General features: G+C 40.5%; 1 protein-coding gene across 3 annotated transcripts in view; it reads left to right on the top strand.

The window, feature by feature from the left end:
- Nucleotides 1–20,945, top strand: part of LOC114062809 (serine/threonine-protein kinase Sgk3) — a 61,442-nt gene that overhangs the window by 13,796 nt on the left and 26,701 nt on the right. For 2 of the 3 annotated variants that reach the window (XM_027894678.1, XM_027894676.1), the window contains exon 2: nucleotides 16,169–16,373. In XM_027894678.1, coding sequence (XP_027750479.1) covers nucleotides 16,296–16,373 — 78 coding nt within the window. In that variant the 5' untranslated portion in view covers nucleotides 16,169–16,295. Of the gene's footprint in view, nucleotides 1–8,798; nucleotides 9,000–16,168; nucleotides 16,374–20,945 lie in introns of those variants that run through there. The other variant, XM_027894677.1, reaches the window with a different exon arrangement.

The raw sequence follows: 20,945 nt of genomic DNA, 5'->3' as shown, positions 1-20,945 counted from the left end.
GTTTATATGCTGAGCATGATGTTCTCTGGTATGGAATATCCCTTTGGCTAGTTTGGGTCAGCTGTCCTGGCTGTGCTTCCTCCCAGCTCCTTGTGCACCTGCTCTCTGGCAGAGCATGAGAACCTGAAAAGCCCTTGACTTAGGGTAAACACTGCTTAGCAACAACTAAAACAGCACTGTGTTATCAAGATTATTCTCATAAGGAATCCAGAACACAGCACTGTACCAGCTACTAGGAAGAAAATGAACTTTATCCCAGCCAAAACCAGGACAGTTCACAATGAATGCAATGAAATGTATATGAAAATCTTTATTGAGCAATTATGCTCATTGCAGTGCTGGAGATAGGAGTCAGCAGTACAGTCATCTTGCTTGCTCTGACTTTAAGAGAATCCTCAGTACTTCCTCATTAGGCAGTACTTATTCATTATTCCTGTAAGAGTGAGAAATAAGCAGTACTTATATTTTCTGAGTTTGGATGCTCTTCTGAATCAATCAGTGGAGGTAGATGGGTGAAGGATGAAAATACCCGTGCTTACCCCAACTTTTATTTTTACAGAGGTATGTGGAGAGGGCCCCTTGGCTGGACATTTGCTTGCCATCCCAGGCTCCCTAGGGGAGGTGACCGCGGTGGCAGCGCAGGCGTCCCCAAGGCTCTGGCCTGCAATCAGCTGTGCGCGGGTGGGCATAAACTGGTGACAAACAAAGGGAAAAAAAAGGAGCAGCGTAGGCCTGGGAGAACCACAGTTATGTAAAGGTGAACAATGAAACATTATTTCTGAAGTGGGTATTTTGAAGGGCTTTTACCGCAACAGTTTTTGTATAAATGAAAGGTACATTTGAATCGGAAGCAATTTGGTGTAGAAAACTGCAAGTGAGTCATCCCAAACCGGAGGGGAAACAGAGCTACTGTGGCATGGAGAGATTTTTGAGCGCTTGCATGGTATCTGATTCAGACTGAAGTTAAATTTTCATCGGTTAATCTAAGAGTGAGAGATATTAGTACCCTCCTCCAACACTGCTCCTTTTAGCATCCATTAGCATGGTGCATATTTCAGTTAGGATATCCTCATCACCGCCGCAGTTGCATCCCAAGAGAGGTTGATTGTTGGTAGCTTCTTCAAGGTTGCACAGATTCTGCACAGATCCCATATTTTACTATCAATGCAGTAACAACATGTTTATCAAGAGCTTTAGTTCAGGAGATGTACATCATCTTGAGTTCTCGAGGCTTTACAAAATCTTTATCTTCTTTCTAGAACAAATTTGTTTTTTGTTTAATTCAGAGATTTATAAAAACATTTAATGAACCAGGCTGACACAAAGATTGCCATGTAATTAACAAATGTTGACATTTTGCTCCTTTGTGTTCTCGTGCAAGCTTAAAACTGTGCTTTCATCTACAAAAAATAGTTTAATTTGTACCACGTTGTTGGAGAAAACTGTAGATGGAATAAGATTTACTCTTGATAGATCCAAGAGGAGCTTAGATTGCGTGCAGGAACATTTTCGTAAGAAACATTTGAGTAATTTGAACAATGACTCCAAGAAAATACTATGTCTTTTAAATAATCTGGTTTTTATTGTCCTTTTTAAAATGACTGTATGTACATAAAAGCTAAATGTCAATAGATACAACAATATAACTTCTCCCACGTAGTGTTCATGTTCTATGCTGTAACCTACAATATCTTTCCTTGTTCCATGTGGTCCTTACACTGAACACCAGCTAATATCAAAAAATTGCTGGCCTGAAAGATTAAATACTGCCTTGTTCCTTTTTATAACTGCATAATAGAACATTGGTCTTGAGCTAATATAGAGATTAGAGGGATTTATTTAATTGTTGCTTATGCTTCAAACTTGTATTTACAATATTCCATTAACTGGCTTATGAGAGATTTCCATGTTATAAAAAGAAAAGCAAGTTAAGGAAAAAATTAGTTTAGTGGAGTCCAGAAGTGTATCATCTGTGCTCTGTCCCTGCTTCTTCTTCTTGTATTGGTTTTACCTGGTATAAGAGGATTGGATGTACCTTTTTGTAAATCTACTGCTGAAACTCACTTAATAGTTCAGACCTGCATGCACCCTTCAAGCTCCCAGGACTGAAAATTGGGGTATTTGTTCTTGGAGAACAAAAAATCAGACTCTGGTTGGTAGATGGAACTACATCTCCTTTGTGGGTCAGGAATAGGTTGGACATCTGGCAAATGTGAGGAAATTACTAGATAAACAAGTAAACAAAGTAAGGATAGCAAATAATAAACTCTTTGAACATTTTGCTTAAATCTATGTCTTTTTTGGATTATAAAATACAGCTTCTTGCTTTGGTAGTTGTTTTTTTAATTGTTACCTTTTTTTCTACTCTGAGTTGGTGCATAACAATACTTTAGTGGAATGCATGTGTCTTTTGCTGCAAACAGTTTTTAAAAGTATTAATAGAATAGCAAAAACCAAATCTGGTCTATTCTGTAGATGTTAGGCTGCCTTTAAAATGCTTATATTTTGGAAAAAGGCTGTGAGCCTTTTGTGAAGGGGCATGCACACCCCAAATCAAAGCCCTTGTTCGGTTTCACTGAATGCAATACCAGTAAATAGCTTGAAAATGCAAACATGGTCCTTGTGTTCATGCTCATCTCTGCGATCTGAGGAAGAACTCTTGACATTCTGGGTAAACCCCACCTACATAACATTGTGTGCCAGAGAACTTGTTTACCAAAGCATGTTTGTTCACCCCAGCCTGTATTTGCAATTCTGGTAGAACGTGCTGTAGCTGGGATTCAGGAGGCTGAAATAAGAAACATCCATACAGAATTACCACTTAGAGGGCTTATTGTCTTTTATACTTAGCTTAGCTTTGGTATACCGTCCTGCACAAACTGCTCAGATCTGGAAACTCAGAGTCTTGAGTATTTTATAGAGTATTTTATAGAACTGTATTTATAAACAGAATTCCAAAAAAATCTTTATTAAGAGCAAAACGCAGGTTGTGCAGTACTATCAGTTGGGAGTCTTTTTATCAATTTATACTTTATGAGCTGTAGTGTCTAACCTCAGGTTCACAGTGTTTGACAGTTTATTATTGTTTTATGCCAGTCTGCTGAAACTAGTCCCAGAACACGTAAGCATATACCAATAAGCTGTGTATTTGACATGTCAAGCACTTCTGTTGCTATATGCCTATAAAGCAGCTGGTTATCTTTGGTTTTTTATTATGTGGGTATCCACCCTTGGAGGACTTGGTGGTAAGTCAGGTCCAATGTACTTCTTTTCCTTGTATTCTTGGAACCCATTTAAATCTTTATGCTTCCATGTAAACAAGTGGAGGTGTCTTGAGGCAGTATCCACTCTGTAAATCTCCAAGACAACTGATAACTAAGGTAAACCAAGCTATCGTGAGTTTGCATTTGTACTGTTGTTCTGTTTCTGGCAGCTGAACTAGTTTGTGAAAGTTTCACTTGGTACCTGTTCCAGCACACTTGCAGTGAGTGAGGGTAAGTGCAGGGCAAAAAGAGATCCGGGCCACATGCCCTCCGTGAGTGGTTCTTCTCCTATGGACACAGCTCTGGTGGGATGACGTCTCCTGTTGGAACCCTGCCAGCTATTGCAGCGATAAGTGAACAGGATGTAAACAACAGGGTTTGGGTCAGACAGTTCATGTGCACTGAATTCGCTATTCACTTTAAATGCCTTGCATGCCATGTCATTTTTAGAAACTAATCTTAAGTGGTTTGCTTTATAACAAAAATACATTGTTCAGCGTGCCCTACCTGAAAAAAAGCACTCTGTGTGTGGCAGCAATAATACATTTTAGTGTGCACATGAGAGAAACAAAGACATTGAAGAGAATGAAGTGAGGGAAATAGAGATGCATGTATTCATATTGCAGATATGGTATTTCACTGACTGATACTGCTTTTTTACTTTGAAATGTCATCGTGCTTGTGTACTAGTGTTCCTCTTTAGTATATGCTTCAATTGATTTAGACCCGTTTTCTTAGCTTCTGTGAAGAATTTTTTTGATGTGGTGCTGCTGTCATTTTTCTGGTTCATGTTATACATACTCTGTGATGTTTGTGAAATGATGCAGTTTAATAATATTTTTCTATGGTTTTCCATCATTTTGGTTTGTGGTGTTTGCTGTGCTAAGTGAGAGTTCATGTAGTGTTGTTGCAGATCCTGGTTTTGATCTTCATTAGCTTCTGTTCTCCGGGACATTCTTCCTGTAATATGTGGATCACTTTCTTTGTGTTTGGAGTGCTGGAAACTGGCAGTTCGCTATGAATATCACTATGAATGAATCTTCCTTTCACGTGTCAAGGTCTTACATTTCGTCAGGAGCATATATTACTAAATCTTTCAATCGTACTTGTTTAGGTGGCTTGTGGTAGTTTCAAGTGGGTTGGTTAGTTTGTTTGGGAGAAGGGGTTGAAGTATATGTTTGCAATGAATCAGTCTTTTAATTATTCATTTTATTCCTTCAAACTGAAAGACTGTAATCTGAAATCATTCTGTAGTTGATATAGTGTACAAAAAGAAAGTAGGGAATAAAAACGTTTCCCCTGCACAGCTCATGTAAAACTGAGCCATTACTCAGACTTCTCTAATGAGCCCAGGCACACAACTATGAAAATGAGTTAAATGAAAGCTGTTAATATGCATACGTGCATTAAGTGTTACAAAACCAGTGTTGGTAAAGAACAGTTACATGGTGATACTGTTGCTTGCACATGCGCTGTGAGCTTTAAATCTTGTTCATCTGACATTTTTTCCACAGTTTTAACTCTCAAGCTTTCAGCTCACTTCAGATCACTTTCCCACTGTCTGTCTTCTCTTATTTGATTTTGTCCATGGTAGCCCATGTGCCTAGGGACTCTACTAGAAGACTGTTTTCTCCAGTACACAACTTTTGGGTATCACACGTTGCAGTGCTGAATGCCTGGTTCCAAACTGGCCCGTTCCCGAGCCCCTTCATAGTCCTGTTCCTAAGCAGACAGTGGGGTATGAATATGGATTACTTAGGCTCCAAACAGGAGGCTGGAAAGTGAGAGGCCAGATGCATATCTGTCTTCATATGTTTTATGGGGTCTTTGTGGCAACCAGAGTCCCAGGTGTTAGACAATATTTGCCCAGAGTTGCTCTTCCTGCATCATTGTGAGGCCCGTCCATTGCAGCCCGAGGCTTTCCAAGGAGTGATATCCTCAGACTGCTCAATGCTGTGTAGGTGGATACACCCTGCTGGGAATTGGGTTCTTTGATTAAATCAATTGGCACGTGCAGATTTAACTATGGTGGCCATCAGTTGTTTCCTGAGTGCAGTCTAAGTTCAGGGCTTGATAGGCTAAAGGCTAACAATAATGATTAAGAAGATCACTTTGCATGTATTACTGCGTCACCTTAATGCCTTTTGGAGGGTTTTGAACAGACATGCATTTGGTTTAACCGGAGTTGCCAACTGACGGGATACTGCCACAGAAGAGTTTACAAATTCCAAGCATCATCTCATCCAAACCTGCTGACTATTAACAGACTGTTCTGGGGCAAGGAGGTTGTGTTGTCCTTGAGTGTGAGGAGTAGGACAACAAGCCTGGTGTTAACAGTGATAGGCCAAGATACTCCTTTGAAGATTCAGGAACTGAAACAGAAAGCTGGTGGTGGTGTTGGTGTTTGAAGCTGATAGTGTTACTCTGTTGGCTGATTTTGTTACCCAGTGACTCATTGTGTTTTAGCAGTAACTACAGCTATTGGACTGCGCTTGTCAAGTAGCCTGGGCTGTAATTTTTGTGTGAATATTTGAATATATACTAAAATTTCCCAGTATATACATATGGAACAGTGTTCACCAGTAAAGGTAGTGGCTACATTTAAACAGGTTATCTGCATTCCTGCTTTTTTTATCCTCTGTTTTTGTATGTCTAGTTCTCTTGATGTTATAAAACTAGACTTTTGATCTTTGGTCAGGGACAAGGTTATCATACTAATTTAAGGACATTTTCAGTAAAAATAGAACTGAATAGTTCAGATAGTTGCTACTTGCTCTTACTGCGCTTGGAGAAACATGTTAGAGGTACTGTGTGTTTCTGTGACCTCTTGTATTTGCAATAGATTGAGATGGGTCCTTAGTTTCTCTTCCCTTTTCTCGTCTTTTCTACCCCCATCACCCAGTCACTGATATTCCTCAGCAAAGACTTAAAATACTTAAGATGACAGCACAGTACGTGGATTTGTAACATTCTTTAGAAGCAAAGTACTGCAAAACAGTGGAAATGAGATTCTCTGTGTGTATTACTTGCCCAGGAAATGTAATTGGGGAATGCAAGGGAGTTCCTGGGGACAAAAATGTCAGAGTGAATGCTGACCTTTAACTTCACTAAAAGGCAAGTTGAGTTCCATGCATTTCTCTTGTGCTATGCAGTTAACCACCAGGTATCCACCTTGACATTAGAATATTAGGCTTTAAAAGCTCATCAAGTAAATCTGTAAATTAGGATTTATTTAAATTTTAGGACCTTAGCAGTGTTTTGCATAGTATGACACACTAGATAGATAAACATGCTGCAGACTTTATTCAGGCAAATTACTATGTAAGGACCACATTCCTGATCACTGGTTACTTACTCTGGAATAGTGAGACGAACTGCATAAAATGAACTGCTCGACAGCTCAGTCTTCAGGGAGATTTTAACTGTGAGGAAGAACAAATAGCCACTCTTCAGTCTAAGGTTTAGGGCTTAGACAGTGTGGCCAGGTAGACAAAGTTAAATTATCTCTAGGCCAGGGTCATCTTCTCAGCTTTCCTGCATTGAGATCTTTCTACTCACTGTAAATCAGTCCAGTAGCTCCATTCAACTGATCTACTGACAAGTGAATGATTAACCAAAAACTATCAAGCAGACCGAAGCCGAACGCTGCTAAACAACTGCAACATAAAACAGCTCTTGAGTACAGATTACCTGATTAAATTATTTGCCAATGAGTTATTCTGACTGAAGTTCAGAAGCATTCTGCTCTGGGGTTCACCACGAGAAGTGCTAACAAAGCTTCTTTCAAACCTCTCTATGAATGTAAGGCAAATACCTTGCCAGATCTGAACAAGCAAGAGAAGGCTCTTGCTACAATGCAAAGCCTCAGGTTTAGCAGTGCCTACCCAAAAATACAGGTAAAAATACAAAGCTCCAAAATCAGGAAAGAGAAGGTTAGGATGAGAAAGTTCCTCATTTCTTCCTGTTCAGACTCTACTGAAATGGAAGCCTGTGATCCAGTTGACTTGTAGCTTGTGCGTACACAGTTACAACACACTAATCCAAACACTGACGTATTTTAAAAACTGCCAGACTGCTTCTCTGATTTGTTTTTGGAGAGTGCTTGGATGACTGTCAGTGCCTGACACGAGTGTAGTAGTATGCGGGAAAACTTCTGCAGCAGGAGCGCTCAGAAGGAGGATCTCTGGAATCACTCCTTGCCAGATACTTGCCAATACCTGCGATTGTTAAAATGAGCATCGTCGTGTCCCGGCAGGCCCAAATACAAGTCTTGTGAAGACAGGCTTGAAGAACGTGAGGCTTCTCCATAATCAATAGAACAATTTCTGATGAAAACCCGTGGGGTTCTGGGGGCACCCAGGTGTTACATCAGTTAAGACAGTGAAATGGGCTGTGGTGTTTTCATACTTGCTCACTCTTTACATGGCAGTTGAAATCCTGAGAAACATTTCAGGTATTTATAGGGAGGAAACTCAAATGGCACAGGCTTTTAACTCATCCTGAGTGTTACCATTTGTATTAGATATTCCCTGCCTCTGAAGCCTTGTCTGAATGTTTGAAAGCATAGCAGATCCTCAGTAAACATGAGGTTTTAACTTAATGGGTGTGGTGGTCTGTTCTGTTAAACTGAATCCATGCTAACTTCTGTCTGTCCCACACTTCTAGATCTAGTTACCCGAGTAAAGCATGAGTGATACTGCCATTGAAGGATTTTTTTTTTTCTGGAATTTTTATTTTTATAATTGTTTTATGGCCTCAATTTGCTCAGGAAAAACCAAGTTACACTTTGTTTTAAGAGGTCTAGTTAAGTTTTAATTGGGGCATTGAAACTTATCCCCAAATTTCAGAGGGTGCAGAAATAGTTCCCTAAATAGTGCTAGATATTACACATAGCTGTCTCATTTTTTCTCTGTCATTCCTGCTGCACACACAGAAGCAGGAGAGCGGTCATTTCAGCGGCTGGTTGGTTTAATGACGGCCTTGCCGGTGCATCGTGGGCACCCCTGAACACGTTGAAGAGTTACACTGATACCCCTTGTGTGCGCAGCGATGTTTTTAGGTTATTTTTACCGGAGTGCTGCTGATTTTCCAGAGTTTCTGTGGGGAGCCGCCCAGCAGAAGCAGGAGCATCCCCCAGGGCCTGGTGGTGGGGAGAGGGAACTGAAACCTAGGGACTGGGGAAAGTGGAAACTTGCCCTTGAAAAGAGAAAAAATATATTATTTTTAAAGGTTTTGGTTTGGTTTGGTTTTCTTGAAATATAAAAAGGCTGGAGGGGGGAGAGGACCTCGCCTCCTGGTCCCGTCCTACAGCCCGGGGCAAGCCGGGGTCTGGGCTCCGCGGAGGGTTGCGCGGGCGGGCGGGCAGCCTGGCGCCGCGGGGGCGGAGGGGCGGGAGCCGGGGCGAGAGGGAGGGAGGGAGGCAGGCAGACAGGGAAGGAAGGAAGAAGGGAAGGAGAGAAAGAAAGAAAGAGAAAGAAAGAAAGAAAGACAGAGGGCGGCCGCAGCCTCCGCGCCCGGGCGGAGCCGCCTTTCCCTTCCCCTCGCCCCCGTGCGCGTTATCCTGCGGGGCTCCGGGGACGGGGGATGGCCGCGCGGGGCAGCGCCGGCGGACGCTGCACCGGGAATGTGAGAAGCGTTTGAACTTCCTAGAAGTCGGGGAGCCGAGAAATAGTTGTTGGGGTGAAGGTGAGAGCGGCTTGGTTTCGTTCCCGGGGTCCACGAGGAGCAGCGGAGCCGGTGAGGAGGAGGAGGAGGTGGTGGTGAGGAGGTAGGTGCGGGTCTGTGGTACCCGGCTAGGGGAACGGCCCGGGGCGGCCTTCTCGCTGTCTTGTTCGTCCTTCCCCGAATGATTCGCGGCCAGGACGTGGTGGTTTTTCGGGAGCAAAACCCCACCAGCATTGGGGTCTGGTCCTGGGAAACTGAAGCTTTTTAGTCAGCAGTGTCTTGTCGGGATTCAGGTACCCTTGAGGAATTTAATTTTGTGGAGGTTAATTAAAAGGCATTTGTAAAGTACTATGGCTAAAGCTGTTTTGACAGCTTGTTTTGTTTTTTTGGTTGGTTGTTTTTTTTTTTTTTTTTTTTTTTTTTTTTTTCCCCAGCGCTTCTGTGAGTTTTCCTCCTCTTGCAGCTCATAAAGGTGTAACTGTGCTGCTTCTGGACGTGCAGTAGTTTTGCAGGATGGAATGTGCCTTTCTTACTCCACTGTCAACTTACAATACGTTGTCTTGCTGATATTGCCTTTCATCACAACACAGCAGTGTCACCTGAATGCCCTTAGCGGTTCGTCCTTGTTATTTGGCACTGAAGATTTCTGTCAATATCCCTTGCCACACTATCCTTGGAGCTAAGTTTTGGGGGTTTTTTATAACTCCTTTCAGACAATTTAAGTGTTTTTATAAACACACACATAATGAATCTGTATTTTAAAGGCTACTGTTACTCTATTTTGGAGTCTTTTAATGGTAATGTTGTTTCAGTCTCAGTGTCTAAATATAGTTCTGATTTTTATTTTTTTCTGTTTTAGTCTTCACCTGCACATCAATCTCTTCAATGACTGTAATAGAAGCTAATGGTAAAAACAGAAGCTGCACATGGAGGAGTGTTCTCCTGAAGACACTTTAGATTTCAGGAAAAATTGTTACTAGCTTTTGGAAAGCCTTTCGGAAAGTTCAGTGTTGTTAAGGTAGTCTCCGTGCATGGTATTTCTAATAGCTTAAAGTTGGAAAACTGACCTGTTTCTTAAAAGAAACTTTGAGATCATCTTTTAGATCACAAATGCAGTGTGATTGACTTGCCCGTGTCAGTGAAAAGTACTGGTTGTTTTAACAACCTCGACAATCTTAAACCTGAAGACACAGGCACTAGTGGTTACATGATAATGTAACATAATAACAATAATAACATAATGTGTTTAAATTGCTTTCTAGCCTGAATTCCCACCTGTGATGTAAATTTCAGCCTCACCACATCTGACATTGTTGCACCAGATTGTTATATGTGCATAAACAACTGATCTCTGAATCCTTATGGAATTGAACCTTCTCATTCTCTGTGCAGCACAGAAATATGTGAGAGGTCAATGTATGCTCCTACCTGCAGGAATCTCTAAACTGTCCTTGAAGAATGGACATAAAATACGAGCAGCAGTTCCACCGATGTAACATGATGAATCAACCGGTAGTGAACTAGACGTGCAGTTTTTATGTTGCTAAAGACTCTTTCTCTGACTTGCCTTTTATATTCCAGTATTTTGGTTGTTGCCTTTGCCTTATCCAACAGCTTTATGGTTCTAGGCAGTCACGAATTCTGTAAAGCACAGACTTCAAAAGTGTGTTTTCTAGATTGCGAACTCTAGCTTGGATTTTCATATTTCATTATGTTATTATCCAGTATATTCTGTTGTATGCATTTTACCCTTTTGCCAAGTATAGAACATAAAATCCAGTAACTCTCTCCATGTTCAGTGCATCAGCAATAACGCCAGTCTTAAATAGATTGGAATTCTCCTGTGTTTATATAGTGAAACAGAGGGAGAGCAGTTGGTGACTGTTGTTAAAGGTCATGTAAAAACATGTCCAGTATATCTGGAATTGAAACGTGTACTCATTTAATTTTCATCAAGACGGGTAAAATGAGGCTGGGATTATTTGCTTTGTGTTTACTGAAGTCTGACTGCCCTCTTATGTAGAACTGACTGTGTTGCAGGTGGCTGCTGTCAGCTGTCTGTAAGACCTCTTGAAAGTAGCTCGGAGTGCTGTTGCTACAACCCTTGAGCTGTGCTATCCTTAGGCACCTACATTTAAACTTTAATTGGGCCTGGTGTGTAGGCAGGCTGAGGAAGCATGCCAAGAAATGTGCAGGTAGCAAGTGTAATGCAGACTGGATTTTTTTATGTGCCCTGTTGTTTAAGTCGTACCGTCTGAGGCACATGGTGACCCTTCAGGATACTATGGGCACAGGCAGAAGTTGAAATTATTATGGACCTGTGTTCAGGATTAAAAGACAGCTGTCTCTTATTGGCAGTAGTTCTTCTTAAGAGCCACTTTATAGTTCAGGGTTTTCTTACCACAGCAGAGAACCTATGTTCTGTCATGTAATAAACATAAATGCAAATAGGTCTAGTCCAAGGCACAAATCTTGTTATATGTCAGAGTAATTCACTGGAGCTTCTCTTGGGAGGTGGGGCAGAAGGGATGTCCTTGTGTGCAGCAGAATCGTGGGAAGGTAACGCTTGCCCGACTTCTTCGAAGTAAATCTGATAGAGACAGAAAGAGAGTAGTTACTTATTTCTTTCCCTTGGTTGAGTTTTCATTTTACCTGCTGTCTTTTTCTCTAAGTAGAAGGATTCAGTTGAATTGGACTTTGTCCATGTTGCTGCAGAGTAGTGGTTTGCTTTCCATAGTGGTGCTACTAGAGATTTTTAAAGCTGCTAGGTAGTGGGTGGATGTGTAAACAGGGAGCAGGCTTTTTTCTTTATACCAGTGGCTGAATTCTCAATTCTCCTCTGAAATGGTAGTTAAAAGGGAATGTGGAGATAAGCCAAGGATTGACTAGAGTATTCTGGTTAGTGGGCTCTTTTTTTAATTCAGGTGAAATATTTCCAGATGTCTACATTAGTGTTTAGTGTGCCTGCATTAAAAATCAAATGTATGTGATATTTAAAAAGATGGCCTTTTTGAACAAAACCTCTTTTCTCTGGAGCCTCGTTATTCAACTGCTTCTGGCCATCCCTCTGTCTTTACAGATTAGCAACTTGAGTTTTGCTTTTGGCTTTTTCTAAAGTGTCTGACTTCGTGTACAGTCCCTGGATCTCCTCATCCTGTATTTCTCTTGCATTGTATTCTGAATACTTTGTGTCCCATTTCTTTAGTGTCAGCTGCCTGTCTGGTAACAAGAGTGGGACACTATTTCTTCATACATGGGTTGAGAAAAACTTGACTTTCTGGGTTTTCTCCAAGATTGTGTAAGGTCCAGTGATATGTTGAGCTATTATGAGGATATTTGTGGAGAAGACTGAGGAAGTGATGAAAAGTGTGCCAAAGTTGATACTTTCTCTAAAGTTAGAGGAAATAGGGTAGTGTTTATAGTGAATAATAGGACTGTCTCCTGTATCTGATTTCTGTTTCTTTATGTGCAGGTTCCTTCTGTAACTGGAATCAGGTGGGGTTTTCAGCAGTTGGTTTTACTGGTGAGTCGCTGCCAAAGTCTTTCTAGGCAAATGATTAGTGTGTAGGGAAATGCCTGTTCTGATGCAATGGGTGATTATGGATCCTGCTAATTCCTCCAAGTGTGCTTGCAGGGAGACAGGCTTTTGGGTTTTTTTACTATTCTCATCTCTGCTTCCCTTGTGTAACTCAAGAGTATGATAGCTGATTTGCACTGGCCTTAGAGGCATTTTGTCTGCAAGAAGAGAGGCAGCAGGTGAGTGCACAGCTTCCTAATCTAATTTTGAATGTTCTAGGCAGAGTTTGAAGCATAAGTACCCGTAACAAGGGTCTTTGGTTATGCAATCTTCAGGCCATTACCATTGGGAAAAAAAAAAAAAAAAAAAAGACAAGACAATGTTTCAGTACAGAATAAAATAGTCTAATTAAACTTCAAAACCCTTTTCAAATACACTTTGAGTCAAAGTTATTTAGAAAGGAGGAAAAAGAGGTAGCATACATCACTAAAGTACGTAATATTTCCGTGTTGCATGCAGGTATTATGAGGCTGCGGAAAAAGTTTTATTGTAAGGCATTCATTTGTGGGGGTAGTAGATTTGTATATGTTCTTTTGGTGTCAAGGTTCTGTTATTGCCATGCTCTTGCTTCAGCAGAGGCAGGGGTCAGCCTGGAATTTGATGTTGTTTTGGCTTCCTGCAGGAAACGGTGAAAATACTGCTTGTGTTTTGACAGCCTGCATTGAGAGAGTGGACAGTGTAGCTGTTGATAAGCTTGAAACTGTGCCAAGAGGACTGGTGACTTCTGTTCTCCTCTAACTTTGTCCCTTTCCCTGTTACAGGCCTAGATACTGTAGCAGCTCAAAAGTTTTAGCTATTTCTAGACAATAGTGGTCTCAGCGTTAACCTGTCTTGCATAATCTATGTGCTGTTTTCACTCGTGCCCAAGTATGATTTGAGGGGATTTATTTTCCTGTGTGCTTTTCTAAAATTCCTTTTCCTTTCTGCCTGTTATCAAAAGTTGAGGGCAGGGGCTTCTTTTTCTTAGTTACAAGAAAAGCTATAACCAGAGGTAGAGACTTCTCAGCTGAGAGTGTCTGTTAAATTCACTGGTATCTGGCATCCTCCGGGACAGTGCAGCTTCCACTTTTGAAGCTGTGGATAAAAATATGTTTCTGCTGTTTTCTTTCCATTATTACTTCGTGTAGTTACCACAGCATTTGTGGTTTTACCTGCTACTAAAACTACAGCTGTGTTCCTAACTACAGCATGGTGAAGATTAAGGCAAGTCCATCTGTAATTCTGTAGTCAGACTTACAGTTCACATATAAGAAGCTCTCAAGAGCTGATATGCTCAAGGCAAATAGAAATTGAAAGCAAGCTCTGATCCGCTGGAGCTTAGTGACAAACTGAAAATGCATTTCTTCCAAGTTTGTCAGTTCAGCTTAGTGTTAGTGACCCAGGCAGAGATCAGAGGAGATGCCTCAGGGAAAGAAAATAATCACAGCCAGTGATCTTCCAGGCAGCTTAAAGAAAGAAATACGAACGTTACAGTTTCGGCTTCTCGGATGATTTATTCTTCTTCTCTGCAGAAAGATGAATAAACTCTTCCTGAATTAATCTGGTTGACACTTCCTCCTTTTGTTTTTCAAAGATATTTCAACTTTAGATCTGAAATAGAGCTCAGTCTTCCAAGACTACAACTTTTAATCCATACTGCTCCTGTACTGGCATTTAAAACTCTGACACTAAGAGTAAAAAATGGAAGGGATGAGAGAAATACAGACTATATTGTGAGTGCAGGTGTGCCAGGAACATTTGTAACAAATGTCAGTTTGCAAGAGGAGAAAGACAATGAATAGTGTTAATCAGGGAACACCTAATCCGTTTTAAAGCTTTACTTGTTTTTCTGTGATGAGCAGGAAGACAGATAAACACAGGGACTTGTGCTCACCTCCTGATGCTGGATTCGAAGTGGCTAAAGATTGACACAAGTGCTTCATAAAGTGTAAGCTTAGCAAAATACTGAAAGTGGTGCCTATTGACAGTTTTAGTGGATGGAGAAGAGCTCAGTTAACCTTTTTATCTCAATTTTAGTGCATGCCAATGGGTGAAGAACACTCTTAATCTCATACCAGTGTAAAATTGTGGAAAATGGGAACTGTGCCTTGTTGTAATAAAGCTTTTAACAGTGGCTTGCCAAAGGAAAAGAGAAATCAATTTGAAACTCCAGGTCTGTGTAACTGGCTTGGATGAGCTATGTATTGTAGTCAAATAAAGGTGGGGGAGAAGCTTAACCCTCCTCCACCCTATAATTAGCTACTTGGTGAAGTAGTGAACAATCAAATTAGGGTAAATGCACAACTAAAAATAATTTTTGAATGTGTTGCAGTATGGGTGATCTCTCACTTAGTTGTGATTACAGTGGGTTTAAACATTCCTTTTTTTGTTTAGAGTCACCAGATCAGTCTTTGAAAATTACTCAGTTTTAAATGGCTACAGGAGGAATAACAACATGAAGTTTAGTGACCTGGCTTTTGAGAGCAAGAAAAATAGTTGTTTGACTGACTGAGAGTGGTTGGGTATCAGGTACAAATCTTTGCACTGGATTCCAGGGGCTTTGGCCTTTGTGCCAACATAAATATGGGTGTCTCTCTAATGGCAGAATTACAGTGGATTAGTTTGTGCTTTTGGAAATTTATGATATGAAATATAGAGTTCACTTTTATACTTCCGTGTTTTATGAAAATAGGGAGTTAATGTTGATCTGGGTGCTCCTTTCTCTTCTGGCTATTTTGAAGAGAACTGAGGTCCCCTCTTTCTAAAACAATTTTCTTGTGTTTGTAAGTTATCAGACACGTATTGTTCTGCATTCAGTAAAGCACTTTAGGTGTCTGTGCTGTGCAGGCCTGAACAGAGGGTTGTAGCTATGTAGCATTAGTTTCAGCTACTCTTGGGGACTGCTGAAATTCCTGTTGTTTGCAGTGGGGTCCAGTGAACAATTTCCTTGTGCTCAAGGCAGGTGTGGAGAGTGCTGTCACTCGGTGAGTGAAGAGGCATCCAGTTAATATTAAATTCTTTGCCTTTTTGATGGCTTTATTCTCAGCCTCTTGTGTTGTGCCTTTCTCACATTCTGCAAGGAAGTGTTCCACTGAAGGGGATGGGTGACCTTACACCCTGTGTTCTGCTAAACACAAAGTATGTCAAGTATGGGGAAAGAGAGGCAGAGAAGGTAAATATTCAGACAGGCACATGATGCTACCTGTGTTCCTGTCTAAAATTCACTTGAAAAATTAGTTTTTCTCTTGTTGTCTTTAATCTCTGATGTGATATTCATATACCCTCAGCGTGTTCTGACAAATCTGAGGTACCCTCTGGTACACACTGATACAGTTGAAAACCTTTTGGTTTTGGAATAAACTGTCCTGAGTGTACGAGTTGGTGGCATTTCTCAGGTATCTTTGTTCCTTCAAAGTATTGTCTGTAGTGGGCCCAAATCTGTTTCCAGTATGTCTGCAAAACTCAGTGATTTTTCAGATGCACTTGTGTCCTTGAAGAATGTGAGTGATTTCAGTGAAACAACAAAGGACCACAAGCATGAAAGTTTACAAAATTGTAATGGTTGTGGTTTTATATGTGCATATTAAAGTGCATTTCCTGCCAGAGAAAGTTCTTGTCACACAGGTTTTTAGCAGTGCAAGTTAAGCATTCCTGCACTTAATTTGCCTTTTATGTTCACTTTAAGATTGCACGATGGAAGTCACGTTTTCTCCAGGAAAGCTGCGTGTCTTGGATCAGTACCATTGAAGATACCCTCTAATTGCAACACCTGAAGCAGGGACCTGTAACAAATTTGTCAGAAGAAACACACAATGGATCTCAAGGAAAGCTGCCCAAGCGTTAGCATTCCCAGCTCTGATGAGCACAGGGAGAAGAAGAAAAGATTTACTGTAAGTATGTAAGAGTGTAAGCACTGTGGGCAAATCCATAGGCTCTTGGTGCCTAGAAGTGCTGCTTTCTTTTTTCCCCACTACTTGACTTGATGTTATTTTCAATAGGTTTATGGAAGTGTTTCCTTGCTCTTGTGAGTACTGGCCATAGTCCAGAGTGAGAATTTGTGAATATTTTACAGTGCTTACCTGTATTGCTTTCTGCAAAAAGAACTTTGCTTTACAGGCTTCTGGTATTTTTACCCCCAAATAGTAGCATTTCTCATATAAAATGTTCAAGTGTCCAAATGCAGGGAAAACATTTTGGTACCACTTTTGGCATTCTACATGATTTTTTATGACAGTGTATATCTTGTAAAGGAGTAAAGTGTGGATTTGTTTTTTCCAGAACAATATAATTTTTCATAAATATCCGACTATACTATTGTAATTTTTTGTGTAAAATATAAAAAGTATAAACCATCAAATTTTTTTCAAAACCTTTTTTTTCTGTCTTCCTTCCTGTTTTCTGATTCTAATGCCTATGAGTTTTTTCCTATCTTGTTCCCATTTCCACTCCTTGTCATTCCATTCCCTCTTCCTTTCTTTGCCTCCAAGTTTGACTTTCTGGTTGTGAAGTCTTTCCATTGTGTGAAAAACTCTTTGCATTGCATACTGAAAACTAAGGTGGTGTGGTATGGATTTTTGTTTTGCTTACATATAACCCTAAATGACAACATCATAATACTTTCTTTAAAAAGCTCAGCTATTTCATTCCTCTTGTGCAACTTCCTCTAAGCTTTTTTTTTTTTTTTTTTTCACTGAGTGAATTAGTCACTCTTCAGATGTGGAATGCAAACACCCTTAGACTGAGTTGCTGTCTGAAGAATACAACAAAACAGAGGTTTACTGTGAGTTATGTATCTGCCTTTCCTCTTCACCTCCCTTCCTCAGAGAAGAATAATGACATTTGATTCTTCAAATGTATCAAGATGTAATTATTGTGCTGGTAAAGGGAGCAAAGAAAAGAGAACTTTACTAATACTTTAAACTGCTGTGTGCATGTGAAGCTCAAGTGAGCAGGGAAACCTTCACGGAAGTCTAAATTTGAGCAAAACAAGTTTGTTTCGTTACCTTAGTGCTGGCAGTTCTGCTGTTAGAAAAGGCCAGTGTGGTACATTGTGATATGCAACTAGTGTTGTGATTGCCAGTCAGTTTACCCAAAGATCTGCGAAACAACCTGAGCAAAGTAAAGGTGTTTTGTTTGGCTGCACGAGCAAGAGTAGGTAGGAAACTTCAGAAACTGGGGGGTGAGGGAGGAGGGGAGCAGAAATCCATCTCAGCTTACACTGTGCAGAGCTACACTTCATCTTGCCTGCTTCTGCTTTCTGCATCAGGGAGCAATTAGCAGCTTGACAAGAACTGCTTTTCACAACCAAGCTTTCGAGCACTATCACATGTATTTTAGGATTTGATAGCAGAAGTGAGGGTCACACTAAACTTCATGGTAGGAACTGTGAATTCCAGCATGTGTCAGTGCTTTTACTGTGTCTGCTCTTTTGTAGCTGTGTTGTGATGCCTGGATCCCATCAGTACTTTGTCAGGGGGAGAGAGAGAGGTGTATGGAGAAACAGTTCTCAGTAAGTTTGTGGGAGGTATAACTGGCTCTTTTTGATGGCCATACCAGTGCCATTTCCACAAAGAGCAGTAAGAACCTCAGGGTGAAAGGGAAGGGTAAAGTGCTAAAGGCTAGGACAGACTTCAGGTGACTATAATCTTCATCTTACTGTTGCCTACAGTATGTATCACTACTGCTTCTGAGACTGTTCTAGAATAATCTTACTGCTCTGAATAGAAACTATGAATTCCAGCTCAAATCTTTCAGTGTTGCACTCAATGCTGGCATGGAAACAAGACAAGTATGTGCAACTTAGTTTTTGCTAGCTCTTCTTTTTGTTCTCACACTTGCTCTAATAAAGCATTTTTTTAAAAAAATCACATCTCTTTGCAGTCCTCATTCTGAAGATTAAATCAAGCTTTTTAGTTTTGTCTTTGGAAGCAAAGTCTTCATTTATCCTGAGCGTTTCCATGACCTTTTATTGAATATTTGATTTGATTTTGTTAAATACTGCATACTTTTGGCATACATACCCTCAATACTTTTTTTTTTTTTGACAAAGGTTTGAATTTTCAGGTGTTCTGGTAGGGGAACTTTTTTGCTTCCACTTCATTCATGGTAACCAGCCTCTCTGCATATCCACACTAGTTCACTGTCCTGCATTTTTCTGAAGATTCAACATTCACTTTCTTTATAAGAAGAGCAAAATATTTGCTTATTTTGGACCATATCTAGGCTATATTAATTGCTGTTCTGTCCTTGCTGCATAGTGGGTCATTCTCTTGCCTATTTTGACAAATAGCTTTGTTTTGGATTTCTCACTTTTATCCATATGCTATTTGATGTCTGAGGCCTAATCAAGACATCAAATTTTCACTATTCTCATCTCCCTTCACACCCCCATCATATACAGGCTTATTAAGAAATCTCTTTCAAGGTTCCTTTTTGACTAATGAAATCTGGAAACTTCATCTCAGACCTGTAATGTATATGATTAATCCCCAGCCCTGTAGAAATTGCAGTAGTTTTGTTTTTTTTTTTTTTTTTTACTTGTTGACACTTAATAAATAGCTTCCTTACTTTCTCAATGTTCTCTTGAAATGGGAAAACAGCCTACTTTTTTCATATCTCTGTTTAGTCAAAATTTAGTCTTTTATCCAGGAGCATGAGCTACCATGACAGAGTTGAAGCCTTTTAATTTGTGTGGGTTTTTTTTTTTTTTTGTGAAGAGATCTGTCACATCCAGAAATACCTGGCCCCTGTCTTGTCTGTATCTAGAAGATAGTTTATGGTGAAGTTTTCAGGAATTCTGTTTCTTCCTTTTTCCTTTCTTAGAGTTTTGTGTTGTTATTTATCTATATATTACAAGTTGTGAATGCATCTTATCTATGTGTTAGGAGTTTTCTAGGACTAAATTTAGATTAGGAATAATTAGATTTGAAAAGGTTATTATCTAAGTAAGGCTAGATTCCTCCCCCCACCTTTCTAGAAGCAGACATTGCACATCTCTTTAATTATTACATAGGTGTAGCTGAGAGTAGTAATACAGCCCAAAGACATGCTGTGTTTTTAGGTTTTACCAGATTCTTTGTGGGCATCATATATGCTCTTATCCCTCAGTGCTTCAAATAACTTGCAGCTTTCCCTTTATCGGGTGTGCAAGAGCTTTGTTGGTGGTGTGAACTGGATGACCTCCTATGGAGTTTTTTTGTGCTCCCTTGTGTGAAAAGTGTTGATGGTGGTGTTGTTCTCCTGCTACTCTGAGAACAAAACTGTTTTAATGTTGCGGTTGCCATGGAGGTGGATATCATCTCGTACCCTAACTTGTGCTTGCCCGTGCGCTTTGCAATCTGTGCATTCTGCCTGGATAATTTAAGAAATCCACGGCCCGCTGCTTAAGCGTGTTGGCATTGATCTGCTGTGCAGTCACGGGGAGTGAAGGTGTGTTCTTCAACATCACTTGCAGGGCTTGATTGCTGTATAAGGTACCCAGTTCAAGAGGACAGTGCTTAAGTCTTCACAGCTGAAGCTTTCAGGGTTTACCGTGGAGGGAGGCTCTAGAAGTGTGTAGGTAGGCTTTACATTAACTCTTGTTCAACACTGTAAGGGAAGGCTTTGTCTTAGGAAGAATTTGTCTTAGAAGAGTCTCATCAGCATTCTGCTGGGTGCTTCCGTCCAGCTTCCTGTGTTCCCCAGGGACTTGGACTGAGAACAGCTTCTTTGAGCAGTTAACATAGCATGAATGCGGATCTCAGGCTGAAGAGCTGATGGTGGTAGCTGCCACTTCCACTGTGAGGGTTAAAGGAGAGAGGTGAGAAGTTGTTGCAGGGCGAAAGGGAGACTGAGGCATTGGTCCAGTTTCCTATGCTGGGAATTAGCAGCCTTCTGCACTCGTTTCCTTTCTGTGCCGATCCTTTCTACTGGAGGAATAGCTGGGCTCTTTCTGGAACTGCAAGAAGGTAGAAAAGCAAGGACAACTAATTGCCTAAGAGATGAGAGAAGCCTGCTGGACACCCAGCAGTCAACTAGATTTATGAATCCAGGCATTGACAAGCTGTCTAGTTACTGAAGTCTTCTGACATGACATTTGAATGGCCAGAACTGTGTAGCAGGTTCCAACTCTACCTCCCTTCATCACAGTGCTGTATATTAAGCCATCTGTGCTGTATTTCAGCCACAGCACCATTTTTTTTCTTCCCTGAACAATTGTCAACTGCCAGGATCCTACTATATTCAAGGTGTTGGAAAGAACAGTTATCTTTGTTATCTAATTGCCTTCCATATGTACTCCATGTTTTGATGAAGGCAATCTTCAGTATTGCTTTACTTCTTTAATATTAGTCTTATTATGGATTATCAAGTTGATATCAAATTTCTTAGTAAATTTTCATAGACTACTATCTGATGGCCAGGTGTTCTTGTTGGATATGAACTAATTTACGAAACTCCATTAAATCAACTTTGATGTTAGTTTT

The sequence above is a fragment of the Empidonax traillii genome, unplaced genomic scaffold (assembly GCF_003031625.1).
Source record: "Empidonax traillii isolate 1590-97213 ecotype Southwest subspecies unplaced genomic scaffold, ASM303162v1 scaffold438:size550143, whole genome shotgun sequence".
NCBI lineage: Eukaryota > Metazoa > Chordata > Aves > Passeriformes > Tyrannidae > Empidonax > Empidonax traillii.
The sequence above is the reverse complement of the archived record's forward strand: the minus strand, read 5'-3'. Positions and strand labels throughout refer to the sequence as shown.